Source organism: Pantherophis guttatus, chromosome 4 (genome assembly GCF_059756535.1).
Source record: "Pantherophis guttatus breed Tessera chromosome 4, ASM5975653v1, whole genome shotgun sequence".
Lineage (NCBI taxonomy): Eukaryota > Metazoa > Chordata > Lepidosauria > Squamata > Colubridae > Pantherophis > Pantherophis guttatus.
The window spans coordinates 148,403,752-148,425,329 of record NC_142066.1 but is presented as its reverse complement, the minus strand read 5'-3'; the positions used below and the strand labels follow the sequence as shown (position 1 = coordinate 148,425,329).

The following is a 21,578-nucleotide window of genomic DNA, read 5'->3' as shown; positions in this document are numbered from 1 at the left end:
GGTTAAATATTCCAGGCTAGAAAGCAGAATATCATGCATTCTAGTCCTGTGATAGGGAGGAAGACAGTTGAGTGACTCTGGTAAAGGACCTATTGTAAATTATGAGTAATGTTTTTATGTACATGAATATAATGTAGTATATATAATGCTTTATTACCAAAGATTGAAATAGATTATGCTGGAGATATATCTTAATATTTGAATGTCCATTATTAAATCTTTTAAAACCATTTTGTTTAATTATTACAGAAATTCACTGGTTAATTCGAAACTCTTTTTAATTTTATTTGCAGAAGATCCTTTTGAGGATTTTTTTGGTAATAGAAGAGGGTCCCGTGGAAACAGAAGCAGAGGCGGTGGTTCATTTTTCTCTGCCTTCGGTGGATTTCCTGCCTTTGGGGGCGGTTTTTCTTCCTTTGATACAGGTAGGATGAACTTAATTACAATGTAGACATTGAAATGTGGACAATTCTCAAAGGTTATACCCTGCAAACCTGCAAACTGTGATTCTGCCTTGGACAGCATTTATGCAAGCTAGAATTATAGGAATAGACAACTAAAAGAGAGCAAGAGTTGCTTAGCTGGATCCAGTAATTTGAGTTTTTTATGTTTATTTCAAGATTGAAGAGCCTTTGCTGCTCAAAAATATTACTGATTTACTATTTGGCAGCCCTGTCAAGCACAGGAATCAGCGATATTTGGATTTCCATATGTTTCCATATGTTTCTATCCCTTCAAAGATGTAAAACACTATTTGATATTTTGAATGTATTCAGAACATGTAGTATTACTTAATATTTCTCAATATTGATGAACAAGTATGGTCTTAAATAAGAGGCCTGATAGTTCCAAACATTAGTCTGGCCATTAATCTAAAAGCAGAAGTATGCCTTGGCCAAATACATTTTGTCACTTTTTCTTTCTTAGCAGGTTTCACTTCATTTGGTTCTCTTGGCCATGGAGGCCTTACTTCATTCTCCTCCACATCATTTGGTGGTAGTGGAATGGGTAATTTCAAATCTGTATCGACTTCAACTAAAATAGTTAACGGCAGAAAAATCACTACAAAGAGGTACAGTGATTTAAATTTAAATTTGTTAGTGAGTTGTTAATATTTATTTCCATTCAAAACAAAACTACAATATAATAACTATTTCAGTAAGGTTTGACTCATTGTTTTTATGTTGTTGTTGTTTGATTTTTTTTTCATCCTGGGGATAAGTGTAAATTAAGTTGGCGTCCCTGTGGCCTAAGAAAAAGTATATAGTGTGTCTGATCTGACTTGAAATTATAGTTAAAAATGTAGCTCAGCTAAAGAATCTTGCAAGGATTTTGACAACTGGAGAATTAATTGCTTCAAACTTGTGGATAAAAATGAAGCTTTATTTTGCTGCTGTAAGATACTATCTCATAGTGAATCACTATGGGCAAGATCTCTCTTGTATTTTTACTGTTTAAAAAACCAAAAACCAACACCCATGCTCTTCCATGGATTTTTGTCCTGCAGAATTGTTGAGAATGGACAAGAGAGAGTAGAGGTTGAAGAAGATGGCCTGTTAAAGTCTTTAACAATAAATGGTAAGGAGCAGCTGCTACCCTTGGATAACAAGTAATTCATCGCACGCATTTAACAGAAATTTTAAGTTATAACAAGCATCCTTTGCGGATTAACAGGAACATTTTTTGAAGATTTCAGATGAACTCTTCCATTGTAATCTAAAGTATTTAAAAATGGCTCATCGGAGCTCGTGTGTCAGACTTTTTGTGTTTAAATTGCTGGGACCACATGAATAGGACCATTTTTTTGTCCTTAAAAATTGTTGTAAATTTCTGTACGCACTTTGCTTTATATTAAACATTATTTTAGGTAAACCTTTACCCTACTTTATTGTCAGGGATACGAATTGTACGCTAATATTAGCATGAATCTTGCTTTTTGCTATTTTTTGTTTTTAGGTGTTGATATGTGAGCCAATTAATATTTTACTGTGAAGTTAACATTTCTGAGGCAAATTTAATTTCAAGCATTTAGCATTTAGTAGTGAATAATGTTAACATGTTACTGATGGTGCATTTCTGATTTAAACAAATTAAGGATGTTTTTTTTTTTTAGTTTTTGCATGATTGCTGGCAATTTAGTTCATTTTGACAAAAATGTGTAATGTTTAAGCCTAAGCTAATAAATTAAAACTATTGAGCTTAGGTATTTTGTCATTTTTGCTAAAAAGTTAAAAATGAATAAATGCTGATATTTGTGGTGCTTCTTTCTTGGAGTAATACGTGTAGCTTTTATATGTGCCTATGTAACTTGAAGGATACTAATTATATTTTGCTTTCAGCTCTTCCTGTGAGCTTTTCCTTTGCACACATTCTTTATATAAAACTTAGATTCCGCTTAATGTCAGACACAACATTCTGAACTAACACAAATATAATTTCTTTAAATCGGATAAACTTTAACATGAGAATTTTAAAATTAATTTTTAAGACTAATAGAGGTCTTAAGTTTCATTACAAGTAGTTCTCAACCTACAACCATTTGTTCAGTGACTGTTTGAAGTTATAATGGCACTGAAAGAAGTGGTTTATAACCAGTCCTTGCACTTTGCACTGTCACAGCCTCCCTATGATCATGTGATCAAAATTCGGATTCTTGGCAGCCAGCATGTATTTACAATGGTTGCACGTCCCCGGGTTACATGATTGCTATTTGCCACCTTCCTAGCCAACTTCTGACTAGCAAGGTCACTGGGGAAAGATGGATTCACTTAACAACCATGTGATTCACTTAACAACTGCAGTGATTTGCTTAACAACCATGGAAAACGGTTATAAAATCAGACATGACTCACTGCTTTGTTTAGCAATGGAAATTCTGGTCCCAGTTGTGGTTGTAAGTTGAAGACTATCTTTACTGCATTTAAATACAGTTTTAACCCAGATGTTTTTAATAATGCAATTGAATCCTGGAAAAACATTAGTTTGCTTTTCATTATATCCAAAGCAATGGATGACAGCAAGAGGACTTGTTTTTTTCTAAATTACATTTTGTTAAGACAGGCAACTTTATGGGTCTGCTGTGATTTTGAGATAGTTTCCTTTGGATTATTCCTTCCCTTTCCTAAGGAGAGAGTGACATTCTTAGAGAAGATGGATTTCCCTTTAAGAAATAAAGCGTTCACTTATAAAATGGGAAGCTTTCAGCAGGCTTATGCTATAATGAAGTCTCAGTAACAAAATAATAGATAAAAATAATAAATACTAACATGGAAACACATTACCTACCTCCAATTTATTTCTTTCAGAAGTAAGTGTGCAACAGATTTCAGATTAAGTTCTAAACTATTCATTGGCTGTACTAAATGTTTGTTAGAATTACTGAGATTTCAGTAGAAGTTTCAGATAAACTCAGAGCAGTTTTAGCAAGTTGTAACTCTCTGTGCACTTAAAACATGTATACATACCACATGCATGTTCCAAGATTATGCTCATTCTAATGACTAGCGACAATTGTGTTTAAAAAGCATTGTGCTTTCTGAAGGCCCGTTAAAGCCCAAATATATATTTGACAATGGGAGAAAATCTTTGGAAGTTAAACTTCTTTGAAAGAGTTTTCCTATAATAGAATTTATCTTGACTAGTGAGCTAGAAGAAACAAATCAGAATAAAAGTGCAACTAAAGACATTTTTCTGTTTAATTGTTAAGTCTATGAAAATTGCTGAAGTACACCATGAAGAGCTATTTTTGTTGAAAATGTTCCTGTTTCTTAACACTCGCATAGAACAGCTATTAAATTTTTCTACTAGGCGAAACTTACCAGGAACCAGAAGAGTAACTTACCAGCTTTCATGCTACTTCATCACAGCATAATATACTGCACAATATATTCCCAGCAGCACACAGCAGGTTTAATTTGTGCACTTTTGCTTAACTGGTGTATTGAAGTTAATCTAAGGCTGTGTGTACTGCAGTTCAAATATCAGAACTATATATCAAAAAATGCCAAATTATGCATCCTTCCCTCCCAATACAGTTCGACATCTTCGTTATGCAAAATTCTCCTTCCATATCATTTGAAATTTCACTCATAGATTATTTGCAAAGCATTCACCTCCAACCTTTAAGTGAAAGCACAGCCTTTAGGGGAATTTTGACAAAATATCGGATCAATTATTCTCATTAACAAACATACCTTATATGTGATGTTGCCTTCCAAGAACAGATATCGTCAGAATGCTGAGTCCTTTGCCAGTTAATTTCTGCATTTGCACTGCATGATCATAGCATTGACAAAGCCCTGGCCTCCTGCTTGCCTGGCTTGCTTGTCTATCTTGTTTCAAATATATTGCATACAGGTAGTCCTCACTTAGCGACCATACTTGGAACTGGCAACTGTCGCCATGGTTGCTAAGCAGAAATTCATGTGATTGTGTCAGGCTAACTTCCTCTTTTATTAAGTGAATCACTCTGGTCATTAGGTAAAAACATCATGTGACTGTGATTTACGACTTCTGCCTTCTCTATTAACTATGCTTGTTGCAAACCAGTTGCAAAGCACACAAATGGCAATCATGACTGCGGGATGCTGCAATGTTTGTAAATGCACACTGGTTGCAAAGCATCTGACTGGCAATCGTGTGACCCTGCAATGGTTGTAATTGTGAGGAGTGCTCACAAAGCTATTTTTATACTAGTAACTGAACAGTTGCTAAATGAGACAGTTGGTAAGTGAGGACTATATTGGCATCTGATCATTTGGATCTTGAATCTAACTCTTAGTTACTAATCTTTCTGACAGTGCAAGCAAATCAGATTTCATGTTGCTACTTTGTACAGTAGAATTTATCTGGATAAGTATGTTCTTGGAATGTCAAAGAGTGAAAGTCACACAAAGAGTGAAGGCATGGGATCTTTAATTTTAAAGATGTTTATTTGGTTCATTTGTTTGCAATTCTCACATTCTGATGAATCTGTTGCTATAACCATCTGGTGAAATATCGTTCCCCAGTAGCTGTTTATAAGCAAAATATTAGATTCTGCCCCTGAAAATTGCTGCTAGGAAAAGAATAATGGGTGGTATTATCCCCTGCTTGAGCTAGTGAAGGAAGCATAGAGCTGTTTGCCTTTGATGGATTTTGATCTGATTTGTGTGATAAAAGGAAGTCGTGTGCATGAGTAATAGAAATATTATATGATCTGAAGAGAATGTCTGTAGTAGAGACCCAATTACATCAAGCAGATACCTTTGAAGGCAGGAATACTGTCCCTTCTAGGCATAAAAATTTACTGCAGCTGTCCTGATTATTTCTTTCATCTGTAGGTCCTCCCTTCTGCTCATATTTCTTTTCTTCAGTTCTATCTAATTTTCAACATATGAAATCCTTGGTTGATTTCTTGAGCAAAGCAAAATACACTGCCTACCAAGCTTAATAAGAGGAAGTAGATGGTCTTTGGTGCTCTCTGATCTTGGTTATTTCCTTGCAGATGTTTCATTACCTTACTAGGTAACATCATCCAGATTAGAAGGAAATGGATTTTGATCTCTAGAGGAAATGGAGTCTATTGTGGAGGGGAAGTGATAAAGGGATAACTTGTTTTTTCCAACATTTTCTTAATTATAGCTCCAGAGCTACCAGCCATATGGGTGGGAAAACACACTACACAAATCCTTTCTTCTGAAGTTTACCTGCTTAATGTAAGAGACACTTCTCTTCAGTTTAATCTCTTCCACCAATATTTCCATTACAGTACTTTTTGCTCTTCCTTTTTTCTCACAGTGACACAATTATTGTATCAAGTTCTATTCATGTAGTCACTGTTCGTGAACAATCTTTCATACTGTGTTGATTTTTTAAATCTGAATTTTAACCTGCCTTTATTGTTTTATAAGTACTACTCAAGGCAGTGAACATATATAATTCCATCCTCCTATTTTCCCCACAATAACAATTCTTGTAGATGGGTCAGGTTGAGAGAATGACTGGCCCAAAGTTATCCATCTGGCTTTCATGCCTAAAGTGGGACTTATCTGCATCTAATTCTATTTAAATACCTGAGACTTATTTATCTTATTAATTTCAACTGAAATTTAACTTGAATGGACTGCACCCAGCCTGTTATTTACCACTTTATTTCAAAATACAGTGTTTTGGCATGATGAAAGATATATTTTGTCTTCAAACTTAGGTAAACTTCAAAATATTTCATGGACAGTTACTATTGTGATTTAAGAGTAACCCCGAATAACTGCTACAATCTGATTTTTTTTAAAAAATTGTTCTACTTCGAAAGGGTTCTGCTATTCCATTGTCTACATTGTGAACAAAGTGCAGTTTTTATCTTAAGTGCATTTCATTAACCTGTCTTCTATCCAGTTGCTAGATTGAATGCTTTCGTTGTAACTTCAGATTGATTTCCGACAAGGTATTGCTAAATTGTTCTTTTTTTAAAAAAAAAATGGTGTGTGTTTTTTTTTTGTAAAGGAAAAGTGTTTCTGCCAATTGTGTAAAAGAAACATTTTTCATTGTTGAATATTGTTACATTCATATTTGGGCTTTTTCTATTCTGCCTGCTTAGCTATAGTTGATTTGTAATTGACAGTATTGTGTCAGTATGTTTTCAGTTACTGTGCTGCAATGTATGTCTGGAGTATTTCTGTTGGCTGACTTATTTGCAGGGTTGTGTTCTCAAACTCTTTTTTAAGTTGCTTAGCTTCAGTTTCTTCATCTGTAAAATTATTTTACTGATTTTAAATCTCACTGATTAATATATGTTTAATAAAATATATCAGGTTATATAAGATTATCATGACAAAAGATCTTTGATTTAATATAATTTATTTATAGCACCTATTTCCAAACAGGGGAGTACTCTATGAAATATTAATTTAGCTTTTAATTAGGGATATTTTGGACTACTACTTCAGCTCCAAAAATCTGACCAATTGCTAGACAAAAGCAAAGAAACATTATGTAGAAATACTGTGTTATTATCTATTTATCTAATTTTTGCAGCTCAATTCTTATTAGAATCTCTGCTGCCTCCTTTGTTTGGGTATCTTTTTTTCCACTTTTGCTTGTAATCTGAAACTATCATGACAGTAGGATACTGATGAATATTTATTTGGTTGGTAGAAATAGGTATCTGTGTCTCATACAACTGACTCACACAAAATAATAAACCAACATAAAACCCCCAGTACCCAGGGATAAACAATAACCCTGGTAATGGAGAAAAGCACATTGGTATCAGCAGAATTCATCTACCATCTGGCCCAAATGCCCAGGAACTGGCTAGGTATTCAGTACCTTTCAAAACACTAACTTGGATTAAGATCATTTATTTATTCACTTACTATAGCTACAATTTCAAACAAGTGATTGTGGATGGCAAACAATAATAAAACAATTAAAAATTACAATATCATACCAAAGTAAATAAGTATGGTAGCCAAGAATTATGATCAACATAGTTATCAATATAGCCAGGAAACAGGGTTGTTTACACACTTGGGATCCCAGACCAGGGCACACAGGTCTTCAAGATCTTATGGAAAGGTCAGTGGAGTTGAGGTTATCCTAATCTCTGAAGGGAGAACGTTCAAGAGGACAGAAGCTACAGCAGAGAAAGCACACCTCTTAATCCCACCAGCTGACATTCCTTGGCTGAGGGATCCATAACATGCCCAACATGCTGGACTGAATTGGAAGAGGTAGAAGAACCTTGTCACTGGAAGGCCTAAATACCCAAAGCCATCAGTTTTGTTTTGAGTTTAGTCAAAGCCCATTGTTCCTCATCCAGGCCCTTATAGCCTCCAGGCACTGGAAAAAGACATCCACAACATTGCTCAGATGGCCTAGGATGGAGATAAAAAGCTGGATATCAGCAGCATATTAATGATACCTCCACTCAAATTGTCAGATCAACTAGTGGGCTCATGTTGATGTTAAATAGGAAAGGAGAGGGAACTGATCCTTGAAACATCCCACAAAATAGGAGCCACAGGCTAGGTCTCTGCCCTCTATCAACACCAACTGGAACCGATCCCTGATGAAAAAGGAGAATCAGTGCAATATATTGCTACTCTTCCCCCCCTCCTCCCAGCTCCTGAAGTTGGTCCAGAAGAATACCGTGATTGATGGTATTGCTGAGGGGTCAATCTCAGTCCTGTAACCTGGCCTGAACCCTGAGTGAAAGGGAACCAGATAATCTCTTACATTCTTAAGTCTACACCACAAGACTTTGAATTAATTTGTTTTCATATTATACTTAAGTGGGTTTGGCAATTTTCAAGATAATTTTACCATATAAAACGGAGAATTTGCTCTCTGAAGAAAAACTAGCACAAGCTCATTTCTGGTTCTTCATTCCCTGGATCCTAGCCACTGTTTTCTGGACACATTCTTATTAAGCACAAAAAGTTATTTTAATTATTCTGAAATTTAGCATATCAAGCCTCTAGGAAAAATATACATATTTAATGTGATGGAAAAATAATGAATATTTGGTAAAGGCTGATCAAGATAAATAATTTCACTCTTCATTTAGTATTGACAAAATACCAGTCCTTGTACTAACCATTTTGGAATTACCAGTAATTCCACCTGGGAATATTCACCTGGGAATAATTCCTAAATCTTCATGAGCAAAGACACTACTTTAATCAAGTGTGGTGTATAATTTTATTTTACAGTACTTCCATTATATTAAGGCTCCAGTTCCTTTTGTTAGCTTTGCCTTCCATTTGAAAGGGCTGCTGCATTCAGTGGTCATTTGGTGAATTTAATTATATTAGAGTTTACTGAGAAGCAGTAGGCACCAGTATTAACGTTCACTGACAAGGCAAGGCTGAAAAGTTGCTTTTGTTGACTTAAAAATGGGGTTTTAATTAATCCCTTAGGCTGCCATGAAGAATTGGGAGTCAAATTGCTGGCCAGCCTATTATTGTCTTTCATAAGAACTGACTTGAATTACGTGACACACTTCTTTAGGATAATTCTCAGCATGGCTTATCTATATAGGTCAATCTCAAATCCTTCTCATCTGTGTTCTTGACATAATTCTTTTAGTTACTATGGATTAGCAAGAAAATACATTTGTCTGATTTCTTCACTTGCTCTTGTTTAGAAAGAATTCTGACCTGCTTGTAGTCATTTTCCAATTCATAAACATTTGTGATATTTTTCTTCCTCAGGTGACTAGTGACTTTTTTGAAGCATAAGAGTGGGATTTAGGTAAGATGAAATAGCAGTAGAAATAATAGAAATATGATTTCCATAGATATCAGGTCAAATTCAAATTTATCTGAATGTGGACTGCAATTAGAGAATAATGAACATACCATAAAAATGGAATAATAAAATGAAAGGTTTGCAACACACCTTCTAGTCCAACACCCTGATCAGTATGCCTTAAATGAAAAAAAGGAACTATATTACTTGGCTCTCCAACACTTTTTAATAATCCCTTTTTTTTTTCATTTAAGACATACTGTTCTTAAGATTTAAACAAAAAGAGGTGTAACATGCCTTTTGAAATGTAACAGTATCACTTGGTACTTAAAAGGGCAATTAGCTTATTTTCCTCTGAGCTGTCCATGGAACGTTTACTTAAGATTGGAGCCATGGCAACACGTTTTTCTTCCATAAATCATTGTAGTTGGATGCACAAATATTGCCTTCCCAAGTAACATACTTTCCCGTTGTGGGATCTCTCAGAGTGATGGATTAAATTTCTGACATGTGTATTTAAAGTAAGTAGTATAATATTGTATCTGGGCTTGGATAGAGATCAAAGTTTATTGTGGGTGTGTTGGTAAAAATTCCCTAAATTATTGCTGTCTCACACATCACGTTTAGGCATGTTGATGGCAGTCAGCGAAAACTGGAGTTTGAAATAATACTGTTGTATGCTTGGAAAAGTGGGTGATGTTGGTCAGTAGATGCTAAACAGATCCCACAATAAGCCATAGTCCAATATGGAGCATTCCTTGGGAAAAGATACCTTCCCTTCCCTTGGTTTGCTCTTTGATCTGGAATAAGAGACACACAGTGGTAAATATTGACAATATGGATGACACAGCCCATTAAGAATAAAATTTACGTTTTCGGATAGGACTTTCTATTAGTAATGCTGATTATGCCTTGGGTTCTTATTTGTCTTTGAAAAAACAATGGTGCTTTTAAATACTTACCTTAAGCTTTGGCTAGCATATGATAGTCCATGGTTGTTCTCAGGGTAGTCTAGATAAAATTCTGCAAACAACAGACAAATCACTTTATTTCTGTTTGAAATGAAGGGTTCTGTAGATATGGAAGTACTATCTTGAGGAATGGACTTCGTGTATTTTCATGTTTTTGGAACAAGGAAATGTTTTTAAAAAGATTCATTACATTTGATCGGGTGAATAGGTTTTGGTTGTTCTCATGTTTTGCATTCCAAAAGAACTATCCTACTCTATTTCTTCTAATTTTAGTCTCAGATCTGTGCACCAGATCTCTGTTTAATATGACTACAGTTAAATTGGGACCATACCAATCAAAAATTGTTTGTGTCCAACTCTTTTAATTCCACTGATAGTCTTTTGGTAATAGGGTATGGAACTTTCATGCTACTTAGGTATCACTGATTTAGAATGTTGATCAGGCTTAGCAGAAAATTGTAATAAGGTTGTTCCAAAGTATATTAGTCTGCATTGTAGCTATTGAATTCTGGAATGGAAAAGAACAGAGTTGCTGCTCTCTGGAGAAAAGCTAGATAAACCGGTCCTTGTTATTTTCAGCTGCATTTAGCCACATGTCCATATACATTGTAATTGCATTGATTTTGTATGCAACTTTCCTTCATTTAAATATATTATATACATTATTTATAGACATTATGTAACTTTCTGTTATATAATTCATTTTCTAAAATCTAGGGCTAAGATTTCCTGACAGGGAAAGGACAGATTGTGTTTTGAACCCAGCTGAGCAGAAGCAACTCTTTTGAGATGAAACGAGAAAGGTTTTAAATGGGATAGAAGATCTCTTTTTACAGAATTGAGCAAGGATTGAAGATAGTGGAAGAGGTTAACTCACCTCTTCAGATTGCTTTGTCACTGAAACAAGGTGTTAAGGAATCCTATGCAGTTTTGGAGCATAATATTTGTTGGGAAACTGTCAGATAAACTGGAAGGAGGGATTAAATGAGGACTTAGCTTGGAGACTTTGAGTAGCTGTAAACCTGGGCCTCCCCAAGGTATGATCATTCTCAAGGGAAAGCAAGCAAGCAAGTGGGCCGTGAGGGGTTTGCAACTGGGCCGTAGAAACAGCTGCAGAGCGCCCACGAATGCACACACATCCTCACTTGCACAAACAGTGGGCAAGCATGTGTGCACACAGTCATTTTGTGTGAATGGCAGACATGCATGCACACCCCTTGCAAAAAAAAATGGAGTTGGGGAACTCTGACATAGATGATAGACATTAAAGTCATTTGTTGCTTCCATCTGACATTAGTCTTGCTTAAAAGTATTCTAAGTCTTGATGATTATTTGGCCTATATGTGTCATCCACCGCTAATTTTGTCTTTTCCCTTAGAGTTACTCTCTTACTCATTCCTGAAAAAGTATAGTCGAATGTACAGCAAATGGATGGTCTCAAGTAGGACAGAACAGTAGGTTTTCTGGCCTCTCTAGATAAGTTTAATAGACTAGCCTGGCAAGTTGCACAAGTTATGAAGAAATGAGTTTGGCATTCTTAACTGTTTTTCCTGATCCTGCAGAATGTTTCAAGGGTGAGAGAGAGATATTGAGGACAGATGGTGCAAGCTAAGGCTTGATTGCTTATCAGCTGGTTCAGTAAAAATAAGGATTTTCAGACGATATGACATCTGCAGTCTGTACAGTGTCTGCCAGATCAAGGAAGAGTTCTACATTCACTGGAGAGATAATTTGTTTTTCTCAAATTATGAAAGCTCCCTGAAGAATATCACTTCTTCCAGAAGAAGCAAAATTACTAAGCTGTGCAGACCTCATAGCCTTCTGTGGTTTGGACAGGTGTGAGAAGAACCAGGTTGTTGGTTTTTCAGGATACTTCTTAGTGATGTTTTATATGAAACCCTGGGGCAAGTATTCTCTTAAAGGTTTGGAGCAATAATTAGGAATATAAAGGCAATTCAGCTATTCATGTAGGATGGTTGAAAATAATTGGGACTAAAAAGCATTTCAAAGTAACTTACTTGAAAACTGATGACTAAATAAATATGGCTTAATTTTTTTAAAAAAAGTTTAGCTTATTTGCTCCTGTGATAAAAAGCCAAGGGCTTACATTAGGGGTGTCAAACTCAAGGTCCAAGGCCCGGATCTGGCCCGCAGGGTAGTTAGATCTAACCCACAGGGCGGCCCTGGAAACAGCAAAGGAGTGGCCCAGGGTGCCTCTGCCAGCAAAAACAGCTCGGGAGGGCCATATGCAGCCCTCCCAAGCTCCGATTTTGCTGGCAGAGGATTGCAGGAGGGCGTCGTAGCCAAAAACGGGAGCTCGGGAGCCTGTTTTCTCTGGCAGAGCATTTGGCTACCACAGATACCCTCCGACACAAATGACATTGAGCTGGCCAATGCTTTCAAACCCAGCTTTAAAATTAGGAAGGCTCCTCGCATTTAGCATTCTTCAGTGGTGTTTGTATTCTCTCAATGCACAAACAGATGTCGGTGCAGTCTTCCCCTTCCCCTTTCTTAACTTGAAGCTGAAAAAGAGCAGTCAGAATCATGCCCAGAATTTTGCCAATCATTTTTTATTTTCTCTGCCAAGACCATCATAATGAGAGGTCAGTATTGATCAATATTCTGTCTCATCCTGAAAAAAGTTCTTCACTGTAGGAATTTCACTGTGACCATGCTTTTGTGTTTCATGTTTTAAAACTAACTTACTTCCTCCCTCCCTCCCTCCCTCCCTTATATGTGCATTTTCCAGAGTATGAAAGTATTATTGTTGGTTTTAACTTCGTGGTTCTGTAATCTAAGTAACTTTGAATTTGCATGTTGTCTAGTAAGCAGCTCCATATGGATATTCCAGATTAATGTAACATTCACCTTTAAGCATCAGAACTGGTTTATCTGCTGGAAGATGCTAACTTATTTATAATACCTGAAAGCATAGATATGACTCAGTGCAAAGTTTCCCAAGTGAGGACATTTGTAAGGCTACCACATTAATGGTGGCGATCTTCCCATATTTCAAAATGTTTCCTCTGGTTGATCATTTATTAGTTGTGTTATCCCACTAATGCATAGTTTTGTAGCCCTGACATTATGAAAATAATAAGTAATCTTATGACTTGCAACTTCAGATACTTGAAAGAAAGAAGTTCATTCGGCTTCATTAGGAATATAAAGGATTGTTTTTACTTGGCACAAAAGCATCTCTCTGCATTTTAATAATATCAGAAAAGGAAGGAAGGAAGAAGACTTGTTCCAGTTTTCAAGAGGAATTAAACTAATAGAAATCAAACTGATCATAGTACAGAATTATACCATTTTAACAACATGGGTGTTCTGATATACAGACATTTTGATTTACCTCGACATAACATCGATGTACACGCACACACACTTTTCCCACAGGATAATAAAAGTTCAGAAAACAAGTAAGAAATAGAAAATAAAATCAGTTAAAGGAAAAAGATAAGGTATATTTCTTTTCCTTTTTTTCTTAGAATACAGAGCCTTTGATAGCCATCATGTCATTGGTCAGTTGAGGCTTTCATATAATGCTTTTTGTCAGAAAATGTGTAGACTTAATAAATTTCATTATTTTTTTAAAGAAAGATACCTTCGAACAGTGAAGATCAAATGGATAAATACCTTTTAAACTTTTGTTTATTCTAATGAAAAGCAGAAGTATTATCATAACCTCTTACACACAGGCTTTGAGAATAGGGATGTTAGATAAGCTCTTCTTCCTTTTTTGAGATCCAGTTTAGCATGCTGGTTTTAATTTATAAAGCATTATAAAACTTTGCTCAACTTCATGTCGTGCGTCAGTTACACCCTTTCCTGGAAAGGGAGGCTCTTTCCTTTGTCACTCATACGCTGGTCATCTCCTCTTTAGAGTATTGCAGTGCAATCTGCAATCCTCAAAAAGTATCTGGAAGCTTCAGCTGGTACAAAATTTGGCTCTGTGAGCAATCTTGGGTGCCCAAAGAATGGTGTATTTTTACACCTTTCCTGTGCAAGGTGCATCAGTTTGCTTTTGGTTCAATTCAAGGTGTTGGTTGTGATCTTTAAAGCCCCACGTGGCATGGGGTCAAGTTACCAACAGCTGTCTGAACCCCATCACATCAGCCAGTCCCACCTGGTCTTCCAGGGAAGGTATTTAGGATCCCCATCAGCTAAAGAATTCTCACTGGGGTGGGTGGGAGTGGGGGTGGTCTTTTGCCCCATTTTGTATAACGCTCCCCCCACTGTTCATTTCCCAGGTGAGCCAGGCCTCTACTGACCTTCTGGAAAGGCCTTGCTTGGCACTCAAGACAAGTACACAGCCATGGGCCTGGTTAGCACCACTGCAAACAAACAAACAAACAGAAAAATAAATAATATATTAAGTAACTGATACGTCCTTCGCTCTCCCATTTTAAAATGTTTTATTTTTATTTTCTGTTGTGCTGAAAATATCCGTACGCAACATGCATAAAAGTCTCTGCAATAAAACATGCAATTGCAGTACATTGTTTTTTATTTTTTTCATTTAATCCTTTAATATATTTTTAGAAAGTTAATGATATAAAAAAATAAAAAACCCCTATAGAAATGAGACATTTTAAATACTTTTGATACAAGCAGGTTAACCAGTTGGAGGTAGAGAGAGGAAAAACAGCTTTCGTATACATCAGGAAAACCTGGATGAAGAGTAGATGCTTACAATTTATAATCAGTGTCAATTTCAATAAACATGATTATCTGTACAGATAGTTCTCAACTTATGACCCATTGCTTAGTAACTGATTGAAGTTTTTCCAGTGGAAAAAAGGAGACTTACAACCCAGATTCAAAGTTTTGATGGTGAGGCCCGCTCTACAGTCACCTTTATGGCTGCTTACAGCATCCCATACTCCTGACACTACGACGTTTTTTTTTACAACGGTTTTGCTAAAAACTGGCACTTCCAGTTTTCAACCAAACTTCACCCATAGCGAAACACTTGTTTACTTAGCGATTGGCCCCTGGGATCCCATTTCAGGTTCCCTAAGCACTTGCAGATGATTGGTTGAAATTGGATGTGTGATCTTTGACTTCAAGATGCAAAGATAAGGGCAGAAGCAGGGATGCCAGGTTTTCCATTCCCACTTTTCATAACCCTGGAAGCCTAAACAATTATTTTGAAATGGGCTGAATTCACTTGGTCCCACACTTTAATGACAATCTTGTATCATTCTGCAGTTCACTAAAGTTTTGGGTGTCAGGCTGGAAAATTAAAATCTCTGTATACGTTGCCACTAAAGGGTGCTTTGTCACCCATTTATTTAATTCCAGAAAATAAGAATAAACATAGGATTTATGGTGAAACCAACCAAAAACCCATAAATTTATTTAATGATTTTACTTTTGACTTACTAGAGATTTTTGCATTAAAATAAGCTTCCGCTTTGCAGTTCTTGGCATAACCAGTGGTGGGTTGCTACCGGTTCGCCCCGGATTGGGCGAACTGGCAGTGGCAGGAGGCTCCGCCCACCCACCTGGTTGTGCGCACCCACGAGTGAACCAGTAGCGACGGGTTTTGAAACCCGCCCCTGGACATAATGAACTAGTAATTAGTTGCTATCCGCCGAGATCCGGCATGAATGAGTTTTAATGTTTTTAATTTTTAAATGATTTTTATAATGATTTTAAATGCATTGTGAGCCGCCCTGAGTCTTCGGAGAGGGGCGGCATACAAATTGAAATAATAATAATAATAATAATAATAATAATAATAATAATAATAATAATAATAATAATAATAATAATAATAATAATAGTCTTAATAAAGCATTCTTTACCTTTTAAATTGAGACTCCGGTGCATGGTTTCTACATATGATTCATGACATGTCACATTGATTAATATTAAATAAATAAATAAAATTTAAAGGTAAGTGAAGTGCCTTTGGAGGCCTGGAAGTGTCACAATTATCACATCATTGTGATAATGTCACAGGGGGGACATTGTCGATAGAAGGCCATATTTTCTGGGGAGTAGTCATGATCTGCACAATAGGAGTGAGCACCTCAAAGCTAAATATAGGGAAGCCACACAGTGATGGGTTTCAAAATTTTTTACTATCGGTTCTGTGGGTGTGGCTTGGTGGGCGTGGCATAGCTTGGTGGGCATGGCAGGGGAAGGATACTGCAAAATCCCCATTCCCTCCCGATCAGCTGGGGTTAGGGAGGCAGAGAATAGATGGGGGCGGGGCCAGTCAGAAATTTTACTACCGGTTCTCCGAACTACTCAAAATTTCGACTATTGGTTCTCCAGAACTGGTCAGAACCTGCTGAAACCCACCTCTGTAGCCACACAATTCCTATTGGGCTAGTATCACGAAACATCAGCGGCTGAGAAGATAGGTGCTGATGGAAGTTCCTGAACACATATTCCAGCAGTTTTTTGAAGCAGATCACTTTCCTTTCCTCCGCTCTTTTATTTCATCCTGGTTTTTAAAGAACCAGAAATCTGATACCAGCTATATTTCTTTAGGCTAAGAGCAGCTTTTTGAGTATCAAATCCTGAGGTATATAGCATAACATAGCCCCTAAAATACATTTATCTGAGAACATGTTCTAACTGGCAATAGGTTTTAGTATTCCTCGCAAATGTGTTATGTTGAGCATTTTCCAACAGACCTTCACTATGGGAATCCAGGAATATAGGCTAGGGCAATATTATTGGCAAAATAGGTGCAATCACATTCTAATTGATCTTAGTTACGATACTGCACTGTAATCATTTTAGAGATAGTTGTTCAATTGGAAACAAATCTGTTTTTCCGCAAGTCAGTTACTTAACAATCCAATTGCATCTCTGTAAACTATTAGAATCCTCTCTTACTGTTAACTGCGTTCACTCATAATACTGAGCCACAAAGTCTGTTACAGTATTAGTTTAGAATGATGGGTGAAATGGTGTACAATCCAGATGCGAGAGTCTTACTGCATAACCCTCAGGGGTGGGTCCTACTTACCTTTACTACCGGTTTGCAACGGGGCATGCACAGAAGCGTTCTGATAATGTCGGGGTCAGTGGGTGGAGCCGCCTGCCGGTTTTATTACCGGTTCTATAGAACTGGTGCGAACCGGGGGCAACCCACCACTGATAACCCTCTCTATAACAGGGGTGCCAAACTCAAGGCCTGGGGCCAGGATCCGGCCTGTGGGGGTGCTTAGATCTGACCTGCGGGGCTGCCCTGGAAACAGTGAAGGACTGGCCAGCGGTGCTTCTGCCAGTGAAGATGGAGCTCACGAGGGCTCTATTTTCACTGGCATAGGGTTGCAGGAGGCTGTCTCAGTTGAAAACAGAACTCTGGAGCCCGTTTTCGCTGGCAGAGTACTTGGGCCGCCACAGGCGCCCCTGACATGAGTGATGTTGAGCTGGCCACACCCACCCTGGCCACATCCACCCTGACCCCCTGAGGTCAAATATAACCCTAATGTGGCCCTCAATGAAATCGAGTTTGACACCCCTGCTCTTTAAAGTGCTTTTCCAAGAGGCAACTGGACTTTCTGGTTTTTCTTTGAAGACGTTTCGCTTCTTTTCCAATAACCTTCTTCAGCTAGTACTTCAGCTTCTAAGAATCTGCTTGGATAAGAAGCAAAATGTCTTCAAAGAAAAACCAGAAAGTCCAGTTGCCTCTTGAAAAGCACCTTTGGGACAACCATGACTTGGATGACTGAGAATCTCTATAGATCTCTCTCTATAAATACTAATAATGTATATTATAGCTCCGTACAGGCAGTCCTCAATCTACCACCACAATTGGGATCAGAACTAATGTTGCTAAGCAATGCAGTAATTAAGTGAGCTGTGTTCAATTTTACAATCTTTTGGCCATGGTCATTAAGCAAATCACATAGTCATTAAGCAAATCCAGCTTCTATTGAGTTAGCTTGTTGGAAGCCACCCGGGAAGTTCACAGGTGGCAATCAGGTATATTGCAACTGTCATGAATACATACTGGTTGCCAGGTGCCCAAATTTTAATCATGTGACCATGGGACAGTCCTAAGTGCAAGGACTTAGTTGTAAGTCAGGTTTTTTTCAGCCCTATTGTAATTTGTAATGATCATTAAACGAATGGTCATAAATTGAGGACTAGCTCTGGTCTAGAATGAACTGATGTTAGGCTAATTTTTCATTTGAAATGTGTTTAAATATTAGTAGCTCGGCTTGGTGGTCAGTGCGTTTTGAGTTGTGTCTTTTGGCACAACTCAAAACGCACTGACAATGTCTCCTCGAATGGTGACAAAACGTTTCCAACCCAATTGCTAATTTTTCGTTTGTTTGACTCTAGCCTGTATTTATCAGGTTAGGCCTAAATGTGGCCCTGTCTTGGCACCGAGGGATCTATTCTTAGATCCCGACAAAATGAAAATTTATAGACATAAGGCTGTTCCTCTTTTTGGTGGAAGGAATCTTCAGGGCTGAATATTTTTATGTATGTTGTATTTCTGCAGCATATCCATGACAGTAGGAGATAAGGAATGTTGTTCTGTTCCTCGGGACTGCACATTTTTAGCATTCAAATAGAGGAAAAATCTTTTTAATGGATGAGAATCCATCTGATCACATCTATCCACTCCTACCAGAGACTGTCCTTGTCCACTAGGTCATTTAGCCCTTTTATAGAGATATATGCTCACTTTGGTGGGACGCAGTTGACATAATGTGGGAATTAATATTCTTCTGGTAGTGCAAGAATTTACTGATTCTGTCCTATCTGGCTACAAAGTAGGGCCGGGACCTGAAAATGCATCAGTCGTTTAGAATTACAAGCACTGTGTTTGCTTTGTTTTGTTTGTGTTGGTACAATCATTTTACCATGTGACAAGAACTGAGCATGCTGAAATGAAACTTCTGTCAGTAGAGGCCTTTGGGAGTCTGTGTATCTTGCTAAGGTCCTTTCATTAGTCCAGTAGTGCTTTTGTTTGGCAAACTATGAAGCATTCTTCAACTGTTAAGCGTTAGCTTGGTTTCAAAATAGTTTGTCTGAAGTTTAGGCTTGCCAGATCAAATCTTCCAAAAATAGGAGCCTCTAGTAGAGTGCTGCAACAGGCTGTCAAGGTTTTTGCTTCATGGAGTTAAGCTACCAAGTGCTGTTTATTACAGATTAACTCTGATTCTCTAACTATGAAGCCTCCTTCATAGGAAGTTTATGGATTCCTCCTCCATGATTAACATTGCAAGTTTATGGATTCCTCCTCCATGATTAAGATAAGCTTGGAAAAAAATATTTTTGGAAGAACTGTTTTAGGTCCATATTTGCTAAGAGGGGAGGAAAAAAATATCTCATAGGAAGTGTGGGAATTATCTTCAAAATATCTTAATATTGCACACAGTTGTAAGAATACCATGAGCTGGTTTGAAAATGAAAGAAAGAAGAACGCAATTATTGAAACTTCCTAAAGTTCATGAGAATTGAGGCCTGGCACAGAAATTATAATGCTGTTTTAATTCATTTACTATATTCAGCCTGTATATTATAACTGCAGCTCATAGCCTCTTCTCCAAAGCTCTTGGATAAATGTGATACACTCATATTTTAGCATAATATACAAAGGTGATGTTTATCAACCTTGACAACTCTACGACCTGTCAATGTCAACTCGCAGAATTCCCCAGCCAACATGCTGTCAAAGTCTACGCATTTTAAAGTTGCTGAGGTTGACGGACCCCATATAAGAGTCTTTGGCTCAGTTCACACATCATGCTAAACTTTGGCAGGCTTACTCATAGTTTGTTGAATAAATGGGGTTATTAAACAATATCTCACAAATCTAAGCCAAAAATCATGGTTAGAAGCAACAAAGGGTGGGCTCATCCATCCCATCAAGTCAAAACTAAACCAGCCATATTACAACTTAGTATTATGTATGCGAAGGATGGTGCCTACGAAGGGAAAAGTGGAATAATGGACTACAGTGAAGTGGCTGTTTCCAGGAAGGAGGGAGTGCACTTTAAGGAATCAGATGGGATAATAGCTGAGTAGGAGACAGGAAGAGAGCTTAGGCACCCTAGACACTAGAATCTCCCAGGGGTATATCTGTTGGGGTGAGATGAAGCTTTAATCTGGCAAGATTCTGTCTATTGAATGTAAGCAAGTAAAGAATTACACTTTGTTGTTCTATGATGTTCTTGGGCTGGACCTGACAATGTATAATCCATTATCCATTAAATGAAAATGTACTGTTCTAAACTCCTTAAATGAAGGACTGGGGTAAATTATAAAATTAATAAAAATCAATAATTGAAGCAGCACTTGGAAATTGCTTGGATATTTTTCATCCCATCATATCTCAGTTTCTAATGGAATTTAACAGAGGTTAAAGGCAAGATTCAGAGTAGACAATGCTAAGTGGTGAGCGAGTGAAGTATAATTATTGGAAACTTATGGAAAAACATTGATGTGTATATATTCTTTGGTTTGGGGTATATAGAAGAAATGGCATAGTAGCTTACATATGATTTCTCAAAAGGAAAACATAACAAAATGCAATTCATCTCACTCCAAGGCCCATAGTTTTCTGCTGATGTTGAGATTAGGTAATCTTCCTCAAACAGGAAATAAAGTAGCCTATCTGAACTAGTACCTTATGTTGAGCAAAATAATCACGTAGTCTGTGATAAAACCTTACTCATTATATTCTGAGCTGTTAATGACTTAAAGGAACCCAGAATAATAAACAAACAGCATCCGTACAGAGCAGAAACTGAAACATCTGTGACTGTCCTATTTTTTTCTTGTGGACTTCAAACTCTCATGCAAACTCTCTTTGCTGGTGTTTTTAATGAAGTCCCTCTTTGTCTTGTTGAACCTTAGCTTTAAAAACGTCCTCTGTAATACCCAGAATTCTTGAATGAAAAAGAAGAGAACTTTGTCATGGATTCTTCTTCTCTCTTCTCTTCAGTTCTACAGGATTTATTCTGATCTTTGTTTTGTGAGTTTCTTTCCAACCTTATTTTTTCCATTGTGTTTTGAATTCTACTGGATTGATCTTGGGTAGGAACTGCAGTGCTGTCATTTATGGAGATGCATGAAACATTACAGAAAACTGGGATGGATCAGGGTGCAATGCAGACTGAACACCCAATAAACGAAGGAGTAAATAATCTGATCAGGATACACTTCATAATTTTACTACACTGATATACTTGTGGGTTTGAGGATATCTTGATTCACATTTGCCCCACTCACAGAGATAATGGAACTTATCCCCCCTCCCAAATTATTCTTTTGCCATTTGTCTCAAAAAGGATTCCCCACCACTGATGTAGGAAGTCAAAAGAAATTTTCCCTTTCAAAGTCCAGGGAAAAAACTTTTAACAATAATTAAGCTGAAACAACAATAAGAAA

At 37.1% G+C, this 21,578-nt stretch overlaps 1 protein-coding gene across 8 annotated transcripts in view; it reads left to right on the top strand.

The window, feature by feature from the left end:
* The window catches only part of DNAJB6 (DnaJ heat shock protein family (Hsp40) member B6), a 62,986-nt gene that overhangs the window by 23,850 nt on the left and 17,558 nt on the right, over positions 1 to 21,578 (top strand). For 4 of the 8 annotated variants that reach the window (XM_087893063.1, XM_087893062.1, XM_034401629.3 and 1 more), the window contains 3 exons: positions 294 to 425; positions 931 to 1,072; positions 1,508 to 1,578. In XM_087893063.1, coding sequence (XP_087749189.1) covers positions 294 to 425; positions 931 to 1,072; positions 1,508 to 1,578 — 345 coding nt within the window. Of the gene's footprint in view, positions 1 to 293; positions 426 to 927; positions 1,073 to 1,507; positions 1,579 to 21,578 lie in introns of all 8 variants that reach the window. The other 4 variants (XM_087893061.1, XM_087893060.1, XM_034401627.3 and 1 more) reach the window with 1 other exon arrangement.